The 24,299-nt window shown below is 36.5% G+C and overlaps 1 protein-coding gene across 1 annotated transcript; it reads right to left on the reverse strand.

The window, feature by feature from the left end:
* Positions 1 to 4,515: 4,515 nt before the first annotated feature.
* LOC132013179 (peroxiredoxin-1) lies at positions 4,516 to 5,432 on the reverse strand. Its single transcript, XM_059392907.1, has one exon. It carries the CDS (start codon positions 5,373 to 5,375, stop codon positions 4,776 to 4,778), a length of 600 nt encoding a protein of 199 aa, XP_059248890.1. The 5' UTR covers positions 5,376 to 5,432; the 3' UTR covers positions 4,516 to 4,775.
* Positions 5,433 to 24,299: the final 18,867 nt, after the last annotated feature.

A 24,299-nucleotide genomic window follows, 5' to 3' on the forward strand; every position in this document is an offset into this window, starting at 1 on the left:
ACCTGAGTGGAAACCAAAAGTCAGACGTTCAACAAACTGAGCCACACAGGCTCCTCAGACAAACTAGGTTTTAAAACAAATACTGTTACTAACAAGAGATAAACAAGGGCATTATATTATCATTAAGGGGGTCTATCTATCAAGAATATCTAACAACTGTAAATATTTGTGCCCCCAGCTTGGGAGCATCCAAATATACCAAATATACCAATCAATTAATAACAAATATAAAGAAACTCACTGATAACATACAATAATAGTAGAGGACTTTAACAACCCACTTACGTCAATGGACAGATCATCTAAGCAAAAAATCAACAAGGAAACAGTGGCTTTGGATGACACATTGGAGTGAATGGACTTAACAGATGTACTCAGAACATTCTCTCCTAAAACAACAGCATACACATTCCTTTTGAGCACACATGGGACATTCTCCAGAATAGATCACATCCTGTGTCACAAATCAACCCTCAACAACTACAAAAAGATTAAGATCAGACTGTGTATTTTCCTACCACAACACTATGAAACCTGAAGTCAACCACAAAAAAAATTGGAAAGAACACAAATACAAGGAGGCTAAAGAACAAACTACTAAAAATGAGTGGGTTAACCAAGAAATTAAAGACAAAATTTAAAAATACATGGAAACATATGAAAATGATAACATGTCATTCCAAAACCTTTGGGATGCAACAAAAGTCATAAGAGGGAAATATACAGCAATACAGGCCTACCTCAAAAAAGGAAGAAAGGCTCAAATACACAAACTAACTATACACCTAAAGCTAGAAAAGGAATAGCAAATGAAACCTAAAGTGGGCAGAAGGGAAATAATAAATATTAGAACAGAAATAAACATACAGAAACAAATAAAAACAAAACAGTAGAACAGAACAACAAAACTAAGAGTTGGTTCTTTGAAAGATTTAATAAAGTTGGTAAACCTCTAGCCATACTTAACAAAAAGAAAAGAGAAAGGACCCAAATAAATTTTAAAAAATGAATGAAAGAGGAGAGATCACAATCAATACCACAGAAATACAAACAACTATAAGAAAATATTATGAAACATTATATGCCAACAAACTGGACAATCTCAAAGAAATGGAGAAAGTCCTAGAAACTTACAAACAACAAAAACTGAAACAGGAAGAAATAGAAAATTTGAATATACCTGTAACCAGCAAAGAAATTGAATCAGTAATCAAAATTCTCCCAGCAAACAAAAAGATCCAGGGCCAGATGGCTTCCCAGGGGAATTCTACAAAACATTTTAAAAGAGTTAATACCTATTTTTCTCAAACTGTTCCAAAAAATACAGATGGAAGGAAAAATTCTAAACTCATTCTATGAGACAGCATGAGCTTGATTCTAAAACCAAATACTCAACTAAAAAGGAGAATTACAGGCCTTTATCCCTGATGAATATTTACAAATTCTCAATAAAATATTCAACAGTGTATTAAAGAATCATTCACCATGATCAAGTGGGATTCATTCCTGGGCTGCAGGAGTGATTCAATATTTGCAAATCAATTAATGTGATGCACCATATTAATAAAAGGATAAAAACCATATAGTAGTGTCAATAGACACAAGAAAAGTATTTGACAAAATATAGCATCCATTCCTGATAAAAACCCTCAACAAATTAGGAACTGATGGAACACACCTCATCATCATAAGGCCATAGACCAAAGACCCACAGCTAATATCATCCTCATTGGGGAAAAAACTGAGAGACTTTCCCCCTACAGTCAGGAATAGACAAGGATGTCTATCCTTGCCATTACTATTTAACACAGTATTGGAAGTTTTAGCTTCAACAACAAAAAGAAATAAAATGTATCCAAATTAGCAAGGGGAAGCCAAACTTTCATTATTTTCAGATGACATGATACTTGAAAAACATGAAACTTGAAAGACTCCACAAAAAAAACTGCTAGAACTAATACACAAATGCAGCAGAGTTGCAGGTTACAAAATCCATGTGCAGAAATCTGTTACATTTCTATACACCATACTGAAGCAGCAGAAAGAGAAATCAAGGAATTGATCCCATCTGCAATTGCACCAAAACCAGTAAGATACCCAGCAATAAACCTAACCAAAGAGGTAAAAGATCTGTACTCTGAAAGCTATACAACAGGTATGAAAGAAATCAAAGAGGACACAAAGAAATGGAAAAACATTTCATGCTCATGGACTGGAAGAACAAATACTATTAAAATGTCTATACTCCCCAAAGCAATTTACATAGTTAGTGGAATCCCTATCAAAAAATACCACTAGCATCTTTCACAGAGCTAGAACAAACAACCCTAAAATTTGATGGAACCACAAAAGACCCCAAATACTCAAAGTAATCTTAAAAAATAAAAACAAAGCCAGAGGTATCACGATTCTGGACTTCAAGCTTTCTTACAAACCTACAATCATCAAGACAGTATGGTACTGGCATAAAAACAGGCACATAGATAATGGAACAGAATAGAGAACCCAGAAATGGACCCACAACCATATGGTCAACTGATCTTCCACAAATCAGGAAAGAATATGCAAAGGAAAAGACAGTCTCTTCCACAAATGGTTCTGAAAAAACTGGACAGCAACATGCAAACGAATGAAATTGGGCCATTTTCTCACACCATACACAAAAAGAAATTCAAAGTGGATGAAAGACCTAAATGTGAAACAGGAAACCATCAAAATGCTAGAGGAGAACACAGGCAGCAACATCTTTGACCTCGGCTCTTAGCAACTTTTATTGGACACATCTCATGAGGCAAGGGAAACAAAACCAAAAATGGACTATTGGGACTTCATCAAGATACAAAGCTTCTACACAGTGAAGGAAACAATCAACAAAACTAAAAGGCAGCCTTCGGAATGGGAGAAGATATTTGCACATGAGATATCTGGTAGAGGGTTAGTATCCAAAATTTATAAGGAAGTTATCAAACTCAACATCCAGAAAAACAAATCATCTAGTTAAGAAATTGGCAGAAGACGTGAATAGACAGACTTCTATTCATACTTCTCCAGAGAAGACAAACACAGGGCTAAGAGACACATGAAAAAATACTCAACATCATCCATCATCAAGGAGATACAAATCAAAACCACAATGAGACATCACCTCACACCTGTCAGAACGGCTAAAATTAACAACTCAAGAAACAATATGTTGGTGAGGATGCAGAGAAAGAGGAACCCACTTGCACTGTTGGTGGGAATGCAAACTAATGCAGCCACTCTGGAAAACAGAATGGAACTTCCTGACAATGTTCAAGATATGACCCAGCAATACTACTAGGTATTTACCCGAAGTATACAAAAATACAGATTTGAAGGGGCATATGTGCCCCAATGTTTATAGCACCATTATCAACAATAGACAAACAATGGACAGAGTCCGAATGTCCCATCAACTGATGAATGGAGAAAGAAAAGGTGGCGTGTGTGTGTGTGTGTATAGATATATATATCTATATATCGAGATATATAGATATATAGATATATGATAAGTTAGAGAAAAAAGAATACCACCATATCATTTCACTCATAAGTGGAATTTAAGAAACAAAACAGATTAGCATATAGGAAGGAGGGAAAAAAGAGAGAGGGAAACAAACAATAAAACTCTTAAAGATAGAGAACAAACCTAGTGTTGATGGAAGGAGGTGGGTGAGGGATGGGTTAGATGGGTGATGGGAATTAAGGAGGGCACTTGTTGTGATGAGCAGTGGGTATTGTATATAAGTGATGAATCACTGAATTCTACTCCTAAAACCAATATTGCACTGTATGTTAATTAATTAGAGATTGAATGAAAATTTTTTTAAAAAAGAAAAAAAAAAAAGAAAGAGCAAAAGCTATTCAAATGTAGAGACATTTCATATCTTGATTTCTATTGTCAGGATTATAAATTTAAATGCAAATATCATTCCCATTCATAGTAGAGGCACCAAATGGATTTTCTGAAACCAGTCAAAGAGTTTCTCAATTAACTTTTTTCTAAATTCATACAATTTTTTCTAAATTCTAATACAGTATCACAATTTGGAGGTAAATCTTCCCTAGGACAGAACCTGTAATATTTATTTTTTTTGTTTGTTTTTTTAAGATTTTATTTATTTGACAAACAAAGATCATGAATAGATAGACAGGCAGAGAGAGAGAAGGAAGCAGGCTCCCCGCTGAGCAGAGAGCCCGACGCGGGGCTCGATCCCAGGACCCCGGGGTCACGACCTGAGCTGAAGGCAGAGGCCTTAACCCACTGAGCCACCCAGGCGCCCCATGCCCGCAGGTGTTGCTTTCTTCCCACAGATATAGTGAAAATATTACCACCACTTGGGTTCAGTTCCACTTCCTGCATTTTCCCCTGCCCCCCCATAATTGATTCTGAAGCTCTCACCCTCATTTTCTCCTAAAAAAGGGAAAGCAGAGCATAAATTCCTCTCCAAATCAAGTTAGTAGCACCCCCCCCCCATGAAGAATCAAACACAGTCTCAGTTCAAGTTTAATAGAAACAACAGAAGATCAGAAGTGTTGCCCTCTACTGTACATCACAGTTGGCCTGCCCTGTAACACAGTTCAGGCCATTCTCTCCAGAGAAGGCAGGCTGGACTCCCCAATCCCTGCAGGAAAGGCCTGTCCCACATCTGCACAAAGTCTAAAGTCTTGTGTTTTAAGCATTAACAATAGTACAAAAGAGATTTTGTTTTCATGGCCACCCACTACAGCCCAGCCCTAAAATGGCCCGGCGCTCACTTCTGCTTAGAGAAATACTCTTTGCTCTTCTGGACATCAGGCTTGATGGTATCACTGCCAGGCTTCCAGCCAGCTGGGCACACTTCCCCATGCTTGTCGGTAAACTGGAAGGCCTGAACCAGTCGCAGAGTCTCATCCACAGAGCGGCCAACAGGTAGGTCATTTACAGTGATCTGCCTAAGGATGCCTTTATCATCAATGATAAAGAGGCCCCTGAACGAGATGCCTTCATCAGCCTTTAAGACTCCATAGTCCTGAGCAATGGTACGCTTGGGGTCTGATACCAAGGGAATATTCATGGGTCCCAGTCCTCCTTGTTTCTTGGGTGTGTTGATCCATGCCAGGTGACAGAAATGAGAATCCACAGAAGCACCAATCACTTGACAGTTGAGTTTCTTAAATTCTTCTGCCCTGTCACTGAAAGCAATGATCTCCGTGGGACACACAAAGGTGAAGTCAAGAGGGTAAAAGAAGAACACAACATATTTTCCTTTGTAGTCAGATAGGCTGAGGTCTTTGAACTGGCCATCTGGCATAACAGCCGTGGCTTTGAAGTTGGGGGCAGGATGCCCAATTTTGGCATTTCCTGAAGACATCTTGCTATTGGCCGCTCTACGAACAAAAGCTCCGAAGACAAGGCAGGAAGAAGACCCAGAACCTGTAATATTTAAAGTAATTATGAAGAATGGGATAACCTAAGTAGAGAAAAACATAGCATCCTTGTTTACAATTTATTTCATTTGCAGTTAAATCACTCATTCATTACAATTAGTAGTAGTTGTATTATATGGTACAGATGAAACAGCCTAATGAATATAGACCTTTCCTCTTTTTCTAAAAAATAGTGGTATTATCTTGACTTTTCATTCTATATGGAATATTTCTGGGGCCCAATAAGACTCTTTGCTCATTCCTTTAAAAATAAATTATTGCATTAACTGCTCAGCTTCTCTCTGATTGGCTTATAGTATAACAGCTCTAGAAAGTGTTCTTTTCATTCAATAGCATCACAATGTTGAATAATTTGAGATATAATTCCACAAATTTGAGAAAAATAAAACATTTAATGACAAATGATAAAATAAATGTAAATATATGAAAAAGCAAGATTTAATATAACTTATCTGTTTCTAATATACTTCCACCTGCTGAAACTTTTGCTGCTTGACAGTGCTTTAATTTAAATTTTTTTTTTATATGAGATTGAATTTTTTAGTTCACTCAAAGGTCCTTATGATGAAGTTCTAGTACCTAGGTGAGGTTCGGTGGGCTGAATTCCAGAGCTGATGACCAAGAAAGAATTCTTGAGACATCTTTGGTGCAAAATGGTGGTTTATTAAAGCACGGGGACAGGACCTGTGGGCAGACGGAGATGCTGCCCTGTTATCCTGAGGAGTGGCTGATTATATACACAGGAGTTGGGTAGGTGAGAACAAAGGGGGTGATGTTAGTCTCTAAGGAATTTTGGAAGCAAGGTCTCCAGGACCTTGAGGGGCTAGCTATTGTTGGGAGAAAGGATATTTATTACTAGTAGTAAAAATCTTCTTGTGAGACCCTTTAGATGTATATCAGTGGGCTATATGCTTGGGAATGATCTCGACACTATCTTGGAGATCTAGAGATACAGTTTCACATTTCTCCTATCAAGTGTCCTTGTTAGTGAGATTTGGGTTTAGAAGAAATTTAACTTTACTTAGGGCTTGAGGAACTGAGTTATTTGCTTCTGGAAATTGTGCTATTGATAAGGTAACTTCTTTGTTTGTAGATCTCTAGGACATTTGTAAACCAAGGGAGACTCCTGTCTTGTAGGATTGTGATTTCTGCAAGTTAACTATTTGTTTCTCGCTTATGGCAGTCAGGGGTGCCTGAGGAATGTCACACACATTACTGAGGGGAGCGGGTGGAGAGGGGGTGCAAGGTGCTAGCTTTTGCTTTGTCCTCAGCCATCCTCCTGATCCCTCATCACTTATGGAACAGACAGAGGAAACCCAACCACCAAATTGTTGTTATTCTATACCAGCAAAATGACCACTCATTACTATAGACTGTGCAGAGGAAAAAAATCAGACATAGTGATTATCTAAATTATTCCAACTAGTGTTGCTTTGTGATAACACTTTCACCAGGCACCACAACAGTGATAATAACTACATTTCTACAATATATGCCAGACTCCATTCAGAAGGTTCTGTAAGTATAAACACATATTATATATACAATACCCTAGGAAGAGGAAACTACTGTGACTCTCTTTTTATAGATAAAGAAATTGAGGTACAGAATGGTTTAATTATATTTATCAAACAACCAACACTTTTCATAAGAAAGAAAGTCTGTCAAAGACAAAAGTGCACTATATATATATGAATAAAAGAGAGATGGTAAAGGGGTGCCTAGGTGGCTCGGCCAGTTAAGTGACCAGCTCTTGATTTCAGCTCAGGTCAGGATCTCAGAGTTGTGAGATGAGCCCCAGTACTGGGCAGGGAGCCTGCTTTAGACTCTTTCTCTCTTCTTTCCTCCCTTCCCCCCAGAAAAACAAACAAACAATGAGCAAACAAACAAGAGATATTTAAGATAAACATTCCACCAGATTAAGTCAAATTAGTTGGGCTACAAGCCCCATGCTCATGAGAAATCTTGCCACAGACAAAACAATATACTATTACCAAACTAACATCAGTTTACACTGGGAGATTATATAACCACACTGAATAATAATTTGAATGGACAAATACACATTAAGGAAGTATACTGTTTATAGGTTAAAAGGATTATGTACTTAACTAGAATTTTAATTAGAATACTTGAGAAAGAATAGTTTTTACTGGCAGGAATTGAATTAATATATTTGTTGAAAACAATGAAGGGATCACAGCCTGCCTTTTAATTAATTTACAACTCAAAAGATAAATTCTTGTGGGCCTTGATTATATTCATTTGTTGGGAGAATTGTTAAATGGTACTAATTGATTGCTTATAACTCATTACTCTATAACATTCAGCAATTACTGAATTCGTAATATTGCACTCATTGTGAATTATGCACTCACTATGCTTAAATTGGGTTATGAGATTTAAGCTGCATTGTCCAAGTGTTAAAAATCAGTCCAAATTGGGAATATTAAATGATAGGTTGCACTGTAAAATCACAGAGCAGTATATGTAAATTTTACATTTCTCTTATAATGAATGTTTAGTTTTTTCACAAATGGCAACATTGAGGTGGTGAATGAATAAATTGTACATGAAATAGATATAAAGCAATTAATTAATAATTTTAAGTTGTGGGTGTATAACTGCTGTTTTTAACAAAATTATTAACTTTCAACAAGAATTCAAGAAGGAGGAAGACCATTCAAAGCTGAAATATGAAAGGAATATAGCAGACAGGGAAGGTGAGATGAATATAGTGGATAATCATTAAATAAGCACTAGTGAGAAGAGAGGAATCTGGGTCACAAATCATAATGGGAAGACATCAAAGTTTTCTGTATGCAGACACAGCTTAAAAACATTGATTTTTTTAATGATTAAGTATTATCCCTAATCTGTAGTTATCACTAATCTATAATAAGTCAAAAATTTTGCTTTTAAATTGCACTGGTCGGGAAGATCATTGTACTGCTGAATTATTAACTGAGTTTTATGCACAGAGACTCAGTAAAGAGAATGTTGATTATCCATATTACATGTTTTGTGGTTATTATGTATTACACCAAAGTGTCCACTTTTTTATTAGATAATTTTGAAGGTTTATGCATAAAATTCAGAAGCTGTATTTGTTTTTTAGAAGAAACAAGGGAAAAATGTCAAATGCTTTTGTCATTTCTGGATTCCTTATGAAACTACACACATAATCTTTAAGTAAATAGCTATAATTTTTTAACTTGATTTTGTAGGGACTTTTTGAGCACAGTAGATAATTTTGCAAAAATAAAGGTGAGTGGGAACTGAATGATTTACAAAATAAAATTTAATATTTTTTTACCACTTAAAGAAAGTAATCTTAAATGAAACAGATTTTTCCTTCTGTAAAGCCATTAATCATAGGAAAAGAAGCGTAGGAGCAGAACAAGAAAAGGTGTTATAGATTTATTTCTGTATCACAAGAAGCTACAGGGAATTTCAGAGTAAGTGTAAAATCACAGTATTTTAACCAAAGGCCCTTGCACATGTGCCTTAATTTCAAAAATTTCTTTGAGAGCTTTGGAAACTTCAGTATTATTGATTAATTGAATTTCAGAATTACAGGGGCTATGTTTCATACATACGACTTAAATCAGAGTTTCATTCAGCAAACCTTACAAACACACAGCAAATAATTAAAAATCTGCTTTACTATGGATTCTCATTGTTACCCTCTGTCTCTAAGCCAAAGTTTGACTCTTTCCCAACACCACACATGATCCTTAGACAAAGGACCAGTTCAGTGGGGACTCCAGTTAGTGCATGCATGAGAAGGGACTTGTCATGTTCCCAGACAGAATGCCTGCAGATGAAGTCACAAGTGCCATGGCAAGGATAGTAAAGGTAGCACAATGAAAAAGAATGCAGGGGTGAAATCAGGGCTGGGAATAAAGAAGCAGGTTGTCCAAGATTTTCCCCATTCCTTAACTTGTTAGATATGTTAACCATACAACATGTCAATAAGAGCAAAGCAAAAGTGCTACATTCAAGAAGACACTGTGTGTGTGTGTGTCTGTCTGTGTGTCTGTGTTTCTGTGTATCTTCTTAATATATAACAGTATAAATATGTGTATCTTCAGATATAGAGATATATACACATACATAACTGTGTGCATATATCCACATACATGTATTTATACATATAGTTACTTTTATTATTCCTATAATAGAACATGGACTTATTAAATCTACAAATTGTTTCTCCTTGGATAACTTTTTGAGATAAACTGAAGAACTTTTATTTGGGCATACCAGTTTTCCCAATAAAAAGTAACAATCAAAGAAAAAGACTAATAGAGTTTCTTTTTTCTCCCCAGATTTTATTTAAATTCAAGTTAGTTAACATATAGTGTAATACTAGTTTCAGGAGTAGAATTTAGTGACTCATCACTTACATATAGGACAAGTGCCCTCTTTAATACCCATCACCCATTTAGCCCCTCCCATCTGGTAACCATCAGTTTGTTCTTTAAAGTTAACGGTCTCTTGTGATTTTCCTCCTTTTCTGGTTTTATCTTATTTTATTCTTTCTTCCATTCACCTATGTTCATCGGCTTTGTTTCTTAAATTCCACATATGAGGGAAATCATATGGCACTTGTCTTTGACTTATTTTGCTGAGTATAATATGCTCTAGTTTCATCCATGGCATTGCAAATAGCAAGATTTCATTCTTTTATATGGCTCAGTAAGATCCCATTGTGTATGTGTGTGTGTGTGTGTGTGTGTGTGTGTGTACACACATATATACCCACATATACACATATATATATATATATACCATCTCTTCTTTATCTATTCATCAGTCAATAGACATTTGGGCTCTTTCCATATTTGGTTATTGTTGATAATGCTGCTATAAACACTGGGGCACATATGCCCCTTCAAATCTGTATTTTTGTATACTTCGGGTAAATACCTAGTAGTATTGCTGGGTCATATCTTGAACATTGTCAGGAAGTTCCATTCTGTTTTCCAGAGTGGCTGCATTAGTTTGCATTCCCACCAACAGTGCAAGTGGGTTCCTCTTTCTCTGCATCCTCACCAACATATTGTTTCTTGAGTTGTTAATTTTAGCCGTTCTGACAGGTGTGAGGTGATGTCTCATTGTGGTTTTGATTTGTATCTCCTTGATGATGGATGATGTTGAGTATTTTTTCATGTGTCTCTTAGCCCTGTGTTTGTCTTCTCTGGAGAAGTATGAATAGAAGTCTGTCTATTCACGTCTTCTGCCAATTTCTTAACTAGATGATTTGTTTTTCTGGATGTTGAGTTTGATAACTTCCTTATAAATTTTGGATACTAACCCTCTACCAGATATCTCATGTGCAAATATCTTCTCCCATTCCGAAGGCTGCCTTTTAGTTTTGTTGATTGTTTCCTTCACTGTGTAGAAGCTTTGTATCTTGATGAAGTCCCAATAGTCCATTTTTGGTTTTGTTTCCCTTGCCTCATGAGATGTGTCCAATAAAAGTTGCTAAGAGCCGAGGTCAAAGATGTTGCTGCCTGTGTTCTCCTCTAGCATTTTGATGGTTTCCTGTTTCACATTTAGGTCTTTCATCCACTTTGAATTTCTTTTTGTGTATGGTGTGAGAAAATGGCCCAATTTCATTCGTTTGCATGTTGCTGTCCAGTTTTTTCAGAACCATTTGTGGAAGAGACTGTCTTTTCCTTTGCATATTCTTTCCTGATTTGTGGAAGATCAGTTGACCATATGGTTGTGGGTCCATTTCTGGGTTCTCTATTCTGTTCCATTATCTATGTGCCTGTTTTTATGCCAGTACCATACTGTCTTGATGATTGTAGGTTTGTAAGAAAGCTTGAAGTCCAGAATCGTGATACCTCTGGCTTTGTTTTTATTTTTTAAGATTACTTTGAGTATTTGGGGTCTTTTGTGGTTCCATCAAATTTTAGGGTTGTTTGTTCTAGCTCTGTGAAAGATGCTAGTGGTATTTTTTGATAGGGATTCCACTAACTATGTAAATTGCTTTGGGGAGTATAGACATTTTAATAGTATTTGTTCTTCCAGTCCATGAGCATGAAATGTTTTTCCATTTCTTTGTGTCCTTTTTGATTTCTTTCATACCTGTTGTATAGTTTTCAGAGTACAGATCTTTTACCTCTTTGGTTAGGTTTATTGCTGGGTATCTTACTGGTTTTGGTGCAATTGCAGATGGGATCAATTCTTGATTTCTCTTTCTGCTGCTGCATTATTTGTATATAGATATGCAACAGATTTCTGTATGTTGATTTTATTTTCTGTGACTTTAATAAATTCAATGGTAGAGTTGCTTTTTTTTTAAAGTTCAGCATACGATTACCTCCTATAGAGATAGAGAATTATTTTTATGTTTGGGAGATTTTATGATATGATTTAAAACCCATCTGGAATTCTAAACTGAATGCATCACGGGAGCATGGTAGTAATCTCATCTTCTTTTCCCAAAAAGTAAAATATTAGTTTTCTGCTGCTAGATACTTTAGATCATTAAAAAAAAAAAAAATGAACTTCTGATTTTTTTTTCAAATGGAATGGTGCATGCAAATATTTATCAATATTTACCCATTTCTTTTTTCTTTGCATTAACCTTTGTCTCAGTGTTCTGAAATTTCTAGAAACTAGCTCTTAATTAAAGGTGCAGATGATATATGTGTTTAAAATATTTTTGAGGGGCGCCTGGGTGGCTCAGTCATTAAGCGTCTGCCTTCAGCTCAGGTCATGATCCCAGCCGCGCATCAGGATCTAGCCGTGCATCATGCATCGGGATGCCTACTTTGAGAAGGCTGCTTCTTCCTCTCCCACTCCTCCTGCTTGTGTTCCCTCTCTCTGTCTGTCAAATAAATAAATAAAATCTTTTTTTTTTTTTTATAATCTAATAATGTCTAATTTTATTTTTTATTTTTTTATAAACATATATTTTTATCCCCAAGGGTACAGGTCTGTGAATCACCAGGTTTACACACTTCACAAATGTTGAAAATAGAACTGCCCTATGACCCAGCAATTGCACTATTGGGTATTTACCCTAAAGATACAAATGTAGTGATCCAAAGGGACACATGCACCCGAATGTTTATAGCAGCAATGTCCACAATAGCCAAACTATGGAAAGAACCTAGATGTCCATCAACAGATGAATGGATCAAGAAGATGTGGTATATATACACAATGGAATACTATGCAGCCATCAAAAGAAATGAAATCTTGCCATTTGCAACAACATGGATGGAACTAGAGCGTATCATGCTTAGCGAAATAAGTCAAGCAGGGGAAGTGGTAAATAAAATCTTTTTTAACAAGTTTTTAAAAATAAAATGAAATAAAATATTTTGGAAAAAATAAAATGTTTTGGAAAATGGAAGAGAAGGACATGAATAAATGAAACACAATGGCAAAATGTTGATTGTGATTAAGCTGAAGGATGAGTATATGGGAGTTTATTGTGTCTCTTGGCTTTTGTGTGTTTGGAAATCTTCAAAATAATTTTTTTTAATCTGGTAAAGATTTTTTTCATTGCATTATTTCCACCTAAAAATACAGATTTCAAAACCTAACAATAACCACAGAACAAATGATCCACAAACATTTTTCCTTCCAATTTTTACACTATATTATCATCATTCGTGTTTTATACCATTAACTTGGTCATTTAAGATACACATTTCTGAGGTCACTCTTCTGATTTAGCTTACTGGCTGGAGATCTGCAAGATTGTCTCTTACCATCTCCTGCAGCCTTCCTGGCAATGTCTTGAAGATACACACAACACACACATGAATTTACGTGAAAATGTCTCAATATCAGAGCCATTATCTGCTTTCAAGAATTTGAGTCCTCCTTCAGCTTCTTACCAAGATGGGCATCTTCCCCTAAGCCAAATAAACCTGTAAGCAACATGAGAAAATAAAACCAAACTCAAACACAGAGTCAGCTCTGCTTTAACCTAAATGGTTCAGGATGATAAATTATGCAGTGAAGCAAGTCATTGACACTGGTGGGCATTCTTGCTGCCACTACCATTTTGTAGATACAACCTCAGTGGTGAAGCCCATATTGTCTCCTGGTGAACTAATTATGCTTAAGCTATTGTGTTATTTAGCAGACTTCACTCTAGTTGACCATTTGATTGAACCAGAGGTAAGCACTTTGCTGGATCCTAGAACATTAGTCTCCATGAAGCCAATAATAATGGCTTATTTCAAATTTAGATATTCTGGAAGAATGGATAGTAGACTTTGTAAGTTACCTAAGTTGGCAGCATGATATAAACCAAAATTACCCCATGCACAAAAGAATAACAAAATTTGGCTCCAGAATTTTGTCACAATTTGAAAAGAAAATTGGCATAAAACATTTTAGTCAGCTTTCTGAAAGCAATTGTTGATTCTTTTGCCAATTTCCTCATATCTTGTCAGGCTTTAGAATGGCTTAGTGGAACATGTTTGCCAGCACCAACAATCACTGTTGTAAAAAGCATGTAAATTAGAACAATATTCCTTAAAGCACCAGCTATAAATGCAACAAAAATGAGGTATCTACTATCAGATTTATTAATATTAATTCTCTATGTCCCAAGGTATCAGTGTGACTCACACTGTTTGTATGTCTTCAATTTTCCACAAGGAGATGTCAATAGTGATACCACATTCACAGACATTTTCCTAAGACTCAGGTAGGTATACGAGGGAAAACTTTTCCATCTCAGCCACTTCCTTCTCAAACTTCTCAACATTTTATTTCCTGATGCCACTAATTTTCTCTTTTTCCAGTCCCAAATCCCTTACATATATTTTTAATGCACAGAACTTTTCATGTTTGCATGAAATTATCACATTCATCTTTGTATATATTATATATATAATATATATATATATAATTCACATAAAACATGGTATATGGATCAAAGATGACAGCCCTGTTTCATTCTGCAATTTGCTAACAGTTCTTTGAGCATTGTCTTTGGTTTGGAGCCACACATTTAAAAATGAACACTTTTTTTTAAATGAAGGATATACTGTGAAAATCATTATAATGACAAAAGTACCTAGAATCATGTTACATAAGTAACAACTAGAAAGGAGGGGAGAGGGGGATAGGGACCAGAAAATGAGAAGATTTGGGCTGTAATTTAGTAAAGGATAGAAAAGGGAGCAATGGAGTGGAAATTACAGATAGAGATTTGGACTCAATTGAAAGAAAGAAATAACAAGAGCTGTTAAAATAAAATGTGATGCCCCAGGAGGCAGAACATATTCCATCACTGAAGGTGTTCAAGAAAAAAATGAGATAAGCATCTCTCCGGGAAACTCCAAGCTATTTGTCTGAATGACTTCTAAAGTCTCTTCCAGTTGTAAAAGTCTCTGAGTTCTTCATCCATTATAAAATTAGTAAACAGAACTCTCTACCGCAAACAGTACTGGCCATGGGCTTCTTTTACAACAGCAGTGAGGAAACATCAGTCCATCCACAACTTAATGTTTTCCAAACATTAAAAATGTTGGTATAACTCCCTAAGTGTATGTTTTACTTATTTTTCTTTGCTAAAATCTAAAAAAAAAAAAAAAATATTTTTAACTCCAAGTACTTGAATACTTATTATTTTCCCATATTAATGAGCTCTTCAATAAAATGTATTTCTAACATACTAAAATATTTCCATCCTTTGGTATATAGTCATAACAAATTTCAAGGGAATGAACTACCAACTGCATATTTGATTCCAAGGAAGGAAGATGGTTAGTTTTAGGATGTGCCAGTATTCTTAGATTACTAGTACAGTCTTAATGAAGAGCAAAATGGTTAAGAACACCAACTTTAGCACTGAACAGACCCGGGTCCTTATTCAGGACCCAATGACAGGATTCTGTCCCAAGCCATGAAAACTTCTGCTAACCAACCTTCCTGCCTGAGTATCTGTTTCTGCAAATGTGAATATAGATACCATCATTGGTAGAGTGATGAATTAAATAATATATACAAAGTATCTATCATAGTATATGACCTATAGTGATCATTCAACAAATACTAGCTGCTGTTACTGCTTCTGCTGTCAAGAAAATTCTGCTATTTACAGGAACATGGTTGGATCTTAAGAGCATTATGTTACATGAAATAAGTCAGACAGAGAAAGACAAAAACTGTATGATCTCACTTATAGATAGACTCTAAAAAAAAAACCCAAACTCATGGCAACAGAATAGATTGGTGGTTGTCCAAGGGGGTGGGGGCAGGGAGCACATGGGTGAAGATTGTCAAAAGGTACAAATTTATAGTTATAAGATAAATAAGTCCTAGGGATGTAACTATAGTTAATACTACTGTACAGTTAAAAAAAAAACCACTACTATATAGTATATTTGCAAATTGCTAATGAAGCTGGCATCTATCTTGTCAATACAGATGGAAAAATGAACACTAAAGGTCATATTGCCCCCAGGTACGGCTGGACCAGCCAAGGAATCTGTAGGAATGCAATCCAACTGGCTTACAAGTAATCAGTACTGCCTTAAAGATACAATCACCAGAGGTACCTAATGAGATCTTTAACATGAAGAATAATGATATTTTTCAGATTCCAAGTTTCTTGAGATGGAAAGGACCTCTGGGGAACCAGATAATGTGTGGCACCAGAGCACCTACTAGCATGAATCATGGGTCTCCAGTCAATGGTGTCCACCCTCTCAGGAGACCACTGCCTTAAATTTATACCCTTTAAAACCCTCACTTGCAAACCATTGGGGAGTTCAGGATTTTAGAGCATTAGCTCCCCATTCTCCTGGTGGTGCCACATCCAACAAATAGCCTACCTTTATTCACTGCAAAACCTCAGTATCAGTTTTTATACTGTCCATCGGGTGGACAAACTCTCATTTGGTTAGGTTACACTAAGAACATATCTTACAAGTTTTCATCACAAAAATAAAAAATTGTAGGTATATGACGTGATAAATTTTAATTAAACATGTTATGGTAATCATTCTGCAATATATATATGTATCAAATCATGTTGCATAGCTTTAACTAATACAATGTTATATGTCATTTAAATCTCAATAAAACAAAAAATATGTCATGGCTAATTTTCAGACATTGAAATAATAACTAGAAGGAGTAAGAGGAAGAAGGGGAGAATTAGAGGAGTATAGGGGGCAGAAGAAAATTTATTCTATCCCACATAATAAATGAAAAGGAAAATTTAGATGATAAGCCAATGTTAATGACTTCTGACTTCATATTTTATTTAACAACTCCTTCATTCTCCTTGTAATATGAATATTTTTTACAGAAATGGCTAAAATTGTGTAAGCTTTTGATTGAAAAAAAAAAGACCTAAACTGACTCATTATGTTTTATGCTGTATTATTTTTCAATTTAGTAACTATATTTTCCTGTACATTGAGTCATGTACCAACATATAAGAAATATTCATGGAAGACAAAATACTCAGGTCAAAAACACAGTGTATAAAGCTCAAGCAAAACATTTATAAAACCCTAAAATCAATTCCAAATACTAAAAACTCTTTCAGTTTGTCCATAGAGAGATAGAGAAACTAAGAAGATAGCATCATTACTTTCAAGCAAAAATGTAGTTAAGTATTTAAAAAGTTAAAATTATTTTTGCAAGTCTCAGGAGGACAGTTCAACAGATCTGTGAAGAAATACAGGGGACTCCAGGACCATGGGTGACAGCACAGTACAGAAGTCAAGCACCTGGACCTTGGACTGGAAAGGCCTGGGTCAAATCCCAGCTCTACTACTCTCTAAGCTACAGAAAATCCAGCAAGTCCTCAACATCTCTGATTCTTAGACTCCTTTTCTTAAAATGAGGATAACAATAACACCTGCCTGATAGGATTGTGATGATTAATGATAAATGCCTAGGGAAGTACCTGCCCGTGGCAATTATAAGCTAACAAGATTATCAAAATTAAGGTCCCTTACGCAAGAGAGATGGCCACTTTACTGGCTTATGTAAGGATAAGCAAGAAATAATTCCTATTTCAAAAGAGCTTTACTGAGGATTCCAAGGAAGACTCCATGTTCTGACAGTCCATAAAGCAAAAGCAGAGGGAAAAGAAACCACTAGAGAAAAATTGCCTCTAGAACAAAAATGCCTAGTTCCAGCTCTGCATTTTATTAACACATTGGGAGAAATTTAAAGTAATCTGGTAACAGAGTTCTTAAAATGTGATTTTTCTCACATCATTTCAATAGTACCTTTCAAAACTCAAGTAAACATATCCATTTGGAACCTAGTCTACCACAAAGAGCAAATCAGGAGGGAAAATAGATTTTCCGTGTTGTCAATCCAAGTCATCACATGAGAATATGTCAGTAATACTCAAAAGGTACCATGAATATAAAAATTATCATTTTAGAGACAGTTATTTGAACAGTTTCATGCTGTTTGTCAGAATCAGAAATTAAGTGATTCTTCCAGAAAACTAGAGATTGAAATAAATGAGCTCCCTTCACAGTTGATGATATGGAATGGGGGAAGAGAGGTGCAGTTTGTTCATTAAACACATTGAAACTTAAAAACTTTGGAGGCTATCTTATAAATAAATGTCTCAGAGGCATGCAGTGATTTTCTATTTAAGAAACAAACAAAAAAAAGTCATTCTTTTAGCCAAGTACTTGATCTTTTAGTTCTACTTTTTTTATTCTATCAAATCTTTAGCCTTACAAATTCTAGCCCATAGTAAATACCTTTCGGTAAAGAAATGATAACCTTAGAGACCAAGTAGTACAATTTTTAATTTAGTTATTGTAAAATGACACGGAAAGCTAAGTGGCACATTCAGCATCATACAGGCTTAGCAAAGCAGGGAAAGAGATAGCCATGCTAGGTTTGAATACTGACACCTTTCATTATCTGTAACTCTGACATCCTAAACTCTCTGAGCTTTAGTTTTTTTTTTTGTTTTTTTTTTTTTTTTTTTTTTTTTTTTGTTTTTTTTTTTGTCAAACTGGGTATAGCAATAAATACTTGCAGAGTTGTTGTGAGAATACACCAATACATAATAAGAGCCCAGCACTTCATAGGCTCTGTTCATCATGACATCTAAAAAGAAATCTCATATTCTCAATGAGAATTTGCTGGTTAGAGCAAGCTTTGCAATTTTTTTTTAAATTTTATTTATTTATTTGACAGATAGAGATCACAAGTAGGCAGAGAGAGAGAGAGGAGGAAGCAGGCTCTCTGCTGAGCAGAGAGCCCGATGCAGGGCTCGATCCCAGAACCCTGAGATCATGACCTGGGCCAAAGGCAGAGGCTTAACCGACTGAGCCACACAGGTGCCCCAGCTTTGCAATTTTTTATTGTGGATTACTGTAAGTGTCTTCCCAGCTACCCGGCTAAGGGAATTTTCTGCTTCCAACAGACACAGCTGGATATAACTGGATTTTAACTAGTATGGACTGTCCCTATCAGAAAACTGGACTGCTCCATGCAGGACTCCAGATCACTTAGAACCATGCAGATGCCCACTGGGCAAGCAATACAGCCAATAAGAGATGAAACCAAAAGATAAGTCTTAAGTAGGTAATGGGCCAGATATTCTGAAAGGGCTCAGGTGCACTTGTTCAGAAATGATACTAGAGAAAAAAAATTGGCAAGGCCTTATCATAATGGGGATACAAGGTAAAAAGTTTTTCCATCTTTATCTGAAGCAGTTCTGAAACCCTTTATTCTAAAAATCCTAGGCAGATTTACCTGGATCTGCACTGTTTCTAGAACTGTCTTCCTTTAGTTGATAAACCTAATCTTTTAGCCACCAAATCCTTTTAGCCTTTTTCATCAGAACAGGAGAATTTCTTGCAGTGTTACTGAGATTCCAACTGATTGTTTAGTTGTCTAAAAGTCCTAAAAGAGATCTTTCAAGTTCTTTGCTAACAAGAGTTTATGTTTTTGTTACAGTCTCTCTTCTAGCTCAGGATCGACCGCGCAGTCACCCTTCAGCCTAGAGGATATATATTATCATCTTTTACTGTCTAAAAATTCATTCTTTCATCCCACCCCACCAGCTAAGAGCTGCTTTCCCTTCCCTGCAGCTGGTTGTAATTAATAAATTATAAATTAGACACATCTCAGCTGTTTCCCTTTAGCAACACCTTAGCAATAGCTCTCTGTAGAAGCTTGGCAAAAGGATTTCTTCAGAAACAGTTCCAAGTAAAATTCAGTAGTTACCAAGTAATGGAATCCAAATCTTCAAACTTGTCATTTTGGATAAAAACTGAGGCTGTGAGGATGTGTGTGTAGGGACACCTCTCAATTTAAACAGCCAAAACCTGGCACCAGAATCTAAGTCTTTTGATTCTTAGTTAATTTTTGCATTATACCACATGCTTCTCCTCTTAAAAGTTCAGTATAATTTAAAATATGAAGAAATTTTTAACAGGGTTACATATAAATTTGGAAAAAAGATTATGTTGATTCCATCAGCAAGGCTCAGATGAGAGAAATAGAGACAGCTAGGCATAGAATTCATAAAGGTCGCTAAGAAATAGGAAAAGGATAGATAATTTGAGTCAATTCATTAAATCATGAAGCTGCATCTTTGATATACTCCCCCAAGAGAACACTTGTAAATGAGTCACCTAACATCTCCAATCATCGGATCACAAATATCTATGTCAATAAGGGAAACTATTATCCCACACCTACTTGCAAATACTAATTGCCCAATAATGACATTTACATAATGAGTCAATGAGACAGTGAAACAAAAAATGTCAGTTAAGAATGTGCTTAAGGAGGCACACAGTCCTCACAATGTTGATTTTATTCTCCTCACGAAAAACTTGTTCACAGACTGTTAAAGAATAATCCCCAGAGGTTTACTGAGCTGAACTCTATACAACAGGAATTTAGGAGATATAAGATTAGCATTATGAGACACGAGACTAAAATTCTTATCAGGGCTGCAAAGTTTAACATATGTAGAAAAATTAAAGAACCGCGTAAGTACTCTCTAAATTCTAAAATGTGAGTTCAGATATTAAGTACATAAATCATCTAATGATGGAAATGAAATTATCTTATATTAAAAAGATGTCTGTCTTGGGCGCCTGGGTGACTCAGTCGGTTAAGCCTCTGCCTTCAGCTCAGGTCATGATCTCAGAGTCCTGGGATTGAGTCCTGCTTCTCCCTCTCCCGTTGCCCGCCACTCCCCCTGCTGCGCTCATTCTGTGTGTGTGTGTGTGTGTGTGTGTGTGTGTGTGTGTGTGTGTGTGAGTGAAATAAATAAATTTTTTTTAAAAAGTCTGTCTTGATATTCCTATATTTAGTTATTGTATTAGTCAAGGTTCTCCAGAAAAAAGAGTGATAGATATAATAATATATATGTAGAGGGTGGGGAAGAAAGATTTATTTTAAGGAATTAGATCATACATTTGTGGGGGCTAACAATCCTGAAACCCATAAACCAGACCAGCGGGAAATTCAGATAAGAGCCGATGTCCTGAGTTCAAATTCAACTCAGTCTTTGGCCTTTCTGAAAACTCCTTTCACAGAAACATCTAGACTGGTGTTTAACTAAACAACTGGGCACCACAGCCTAGCCAAATTTAACCATTACAGTTATAAACATCCTTATAATAATCAAGGAAATAAGTATTTGTAAGAAAATCACACTCATCATACTGCATACCATAACATATGGCATTTTAAAATTCTTTGGCACTTCTCCCACTGGGAGGTTACAGGGAAGTCTGTCTCTCTGTCTGGCTTGAGCTTCTCACAACATGATGGCTTTATTCAAAGAGGGAATGTCTAAAGCAGGAACTTCTGAGAAGCATTTCAAGCTGTATTCCAGGAGGAAGCTATGCGACATTTTATGGCCAGGTCTCAGAGGTCACATGGTGTCACTTTTCCATATTCTACTGGTTGATGAAGTCACAAGTATTCTCCAACTTGAGAGAGGGGAACATAGACACTATCCCTCTCTGAGAAGAGTTTATAGAATTTGGGGCTCATATTTTAAAATTGCCACAATTAATTGATATTAATTGAGCTGCTACTATATCCCAGGCTCTGTGATGGGCTTTTATGTTTCACTTAATCCTCCAACCTTCCTGAAATATGATTATTATATATAAGTAAACTGAAGCTAAGAAATATTAAAACTCTTCCCAAATTCACACAGTGATATGCAGCAGAACCAAGATTCCAACTTGGTATTCTGGCTCTAAATCATCACATGTTTTGTATAATACAATATTGCCTTCCATGTAGAAACAGAGAGAAGTAGAGGTGCCTGGATGACTCAGTCGATTAAGCATCTGACTCTTGGTTTGGGCTTGGGTTGTGGTCTCCCACGGTCTCTGGGTAGTGGGATCAGGCCTTGTGTCAGTCTCTGCACTTGGTGGGGAGTCTGCTTGGGATTTTCTTTCTCCATCTCCTTCTGCTGCTACCCTCCATCCTCTCTCTCTCAAATAATTAAATAAATCTTGAAGGAAGGAAGGGAAGGAAGGAAGGAAGGAAGGAAGGAAGATCAAATTTAATCGTAATTTTTTAAAAGATTTTATTTATTTAAGAGCATGTGAGATGGAGGGACAGGAGAGAGAATCTGAAGCAGCCTCTGCACTAAGCACAGAGTTCAGCATGGGTCTTGATCCCACAACCACAAGACACAACCTGAGCTGAAACCAAAAGTTGAATGTTCAACCAACTGAGTCACCCAACACCCCCTTAATTTTTTTTAAGACTTTATTTATTTGACAGACAGAGATCAGAAGCAGGCAGAGAGGCAGGCAGAGAGAGAGAGGAGGAAGCAGGCTCCCCGCTGAGCAGAGAGCCCGAAGCGGGGCTCCATCCCAGGACCCTGAGATCATGACCTAAGCTGAAGGCAGAGGCTTAACCCACTGAGCCACCCAGGCACCCCCACCCCCTTAATTTTTTTAAACAGTCACCAGAGTATATATTTTTGCTTGGATCTACTCAGCTTTCATTCATTCTTCTGAATACAGTGTTCTGGGCAAATTAGAAAAAGTGTCCCATCTAAGCAGATGCAGCCCCAATGTATCATACTTTGGCAAGTGGAACCCAGGCTAGATTTCAGTCCCTAGTCACTGTCTTCGCTGGGCACTGTCCTGGACTGAAAAAATATTCACAAAAAAAAATATATGTCAACCTTTCCTCAAACCAACCTCATTCCTCAGAGAGATGAAGGGGGACAACTCCTCCTCATGCTCCAGCTGGAACATGACCCAGGTCTGCCTATTGAGACTCAATTCCAGGGTTCTTATTGAAACTGTCAGAAAAGAAAATTATGTTCTTTGCAGATACACCTACCAAAAAATAGCATAAGACAAGAGTGGCTGGGAAATGCAAAACCTGAAATAAAGCTACACAGCAGAAAGCAAAATAAAAAGCTAGAGGATATATCCCTGGGTCCAGCCTTGCCTGAAGCTAGGCTTATCCCTGGACTCTGGATACCTGGGCTAAAAAATCACCCTCCTCTCTTTTTAATTTTAAAAACCAATTTCTGTTGAATTTATGAGACAGTCAAAATGATTTCATTTTCTTTCTGTTAAAAAAAAAACCGTAAATAACCTTGAAAACCCTTTCTCTCTTTCTTTCTCTCTCTCTCTCTCTCTCTCTCCCTCTCTCTCTCTCTATATATATATATATCTGCATCTCAGTTTCCTCATCTTTACAACTGGACTGTAGGACAGAAGGGTCTTCATGACCCTTCCAAAGCTAATAGCTATGATTTTTTGTGATTTTGTGTAGATTGGGGCAGAAAATGTCCTAGTAAATCATTTCTATCCAGATTACATCAGAGAATGCAGCAGGTTCAGAAAAGCTCTGTAGCACTGCCACCTGGTGACTATGCTTCAGCTAAGCTTTCGCCTTTCTAATCAACAAGTAGAAACAAGTGCAATTTCAGGATCTTCTGAAATTATGCTTTAGGTCTGAAACATATAAAGTTAAAATAAATCATTACATCTCATGCAGCATTGACTGAGCATCAAATGGGCACAGGTCACTATAAAGAGCATATGAAAATGTCTGACAGCCTCTGCCATCTCAGAATTTTAATTTCATGAGGACATTATAAATGGTTCATCCTCAAAGAAGATAACAAAAGAAAGTAATAGAGGTAAATGATCAAAAGACCAAAAATGTTGAAGGGTTTGGAAGAGGAAGCACAAACATAAATTTTAAAAGCCTACAATGGGTAGTGTCACTGTAGGTAAAAACAAGCAAGGGCACAAGGCAATACAGTGATTGATCATAGAAGATATTTAAGTAATAACTAGAAGTTCACTTGGAAAGGAGCACAGTTGTGTTCAGGGAATGACTCAGAGTAAGGGTTTAAAAAAGTAGCTGTCGGTCATATTTTAGAGAAGCCCTAAAGTCAGTCTAAGGAAGCAGAGCACAGAGCAAATTGGGGGTGAAACATGAGAAATGGGAATACAGGCAAGGGGCTGAGAAAAAATATAATGTCATGAGGACCTAACCTAGGGTGATGGTGGCAGGAGGATTGGATTTTTTTTTTTTTTTAAAGCAAGAAACTGAATCTGAGTCACACTGCACATGGTTTGACAACTGATTAAATTTGTACTAGTAGAAAGGAGCTCTTAGGATGGAGAAACGCAATCTCAAGGTTTTGAGCACAAATGACCATAAAAACAAAGATACTGGGTTGCCTGGGTGGCTCAATCGGTTAAGCATCCAGCTCTTAATTTCAGCTCAGGTCATGATCTCAGGGTTGTAAGATGCAGCTCCGCATACAGCTCCTTGCTGGATATAAAACCTCCTTAAGATTCTCTCTCTGCCTCTCCCTCTGAATCCTCCCCTCATCCCTCTCTTAAAAAACAAACACA

Source organism: Mustela nigripes, chromosome 3 (genome assembly GCF_022355385.1).
Source record: "Mustela nigripes isolate SB6536 chromosome 3, MUSNIG.SB6536, whole genome shotgun sequence".
Classification (NCBI taxonomy): Eukaryota; Metazoa; Chordata; class Mammalia; order Carnivora; family Mustelidae; genus Mustela; species Mustela nigripes.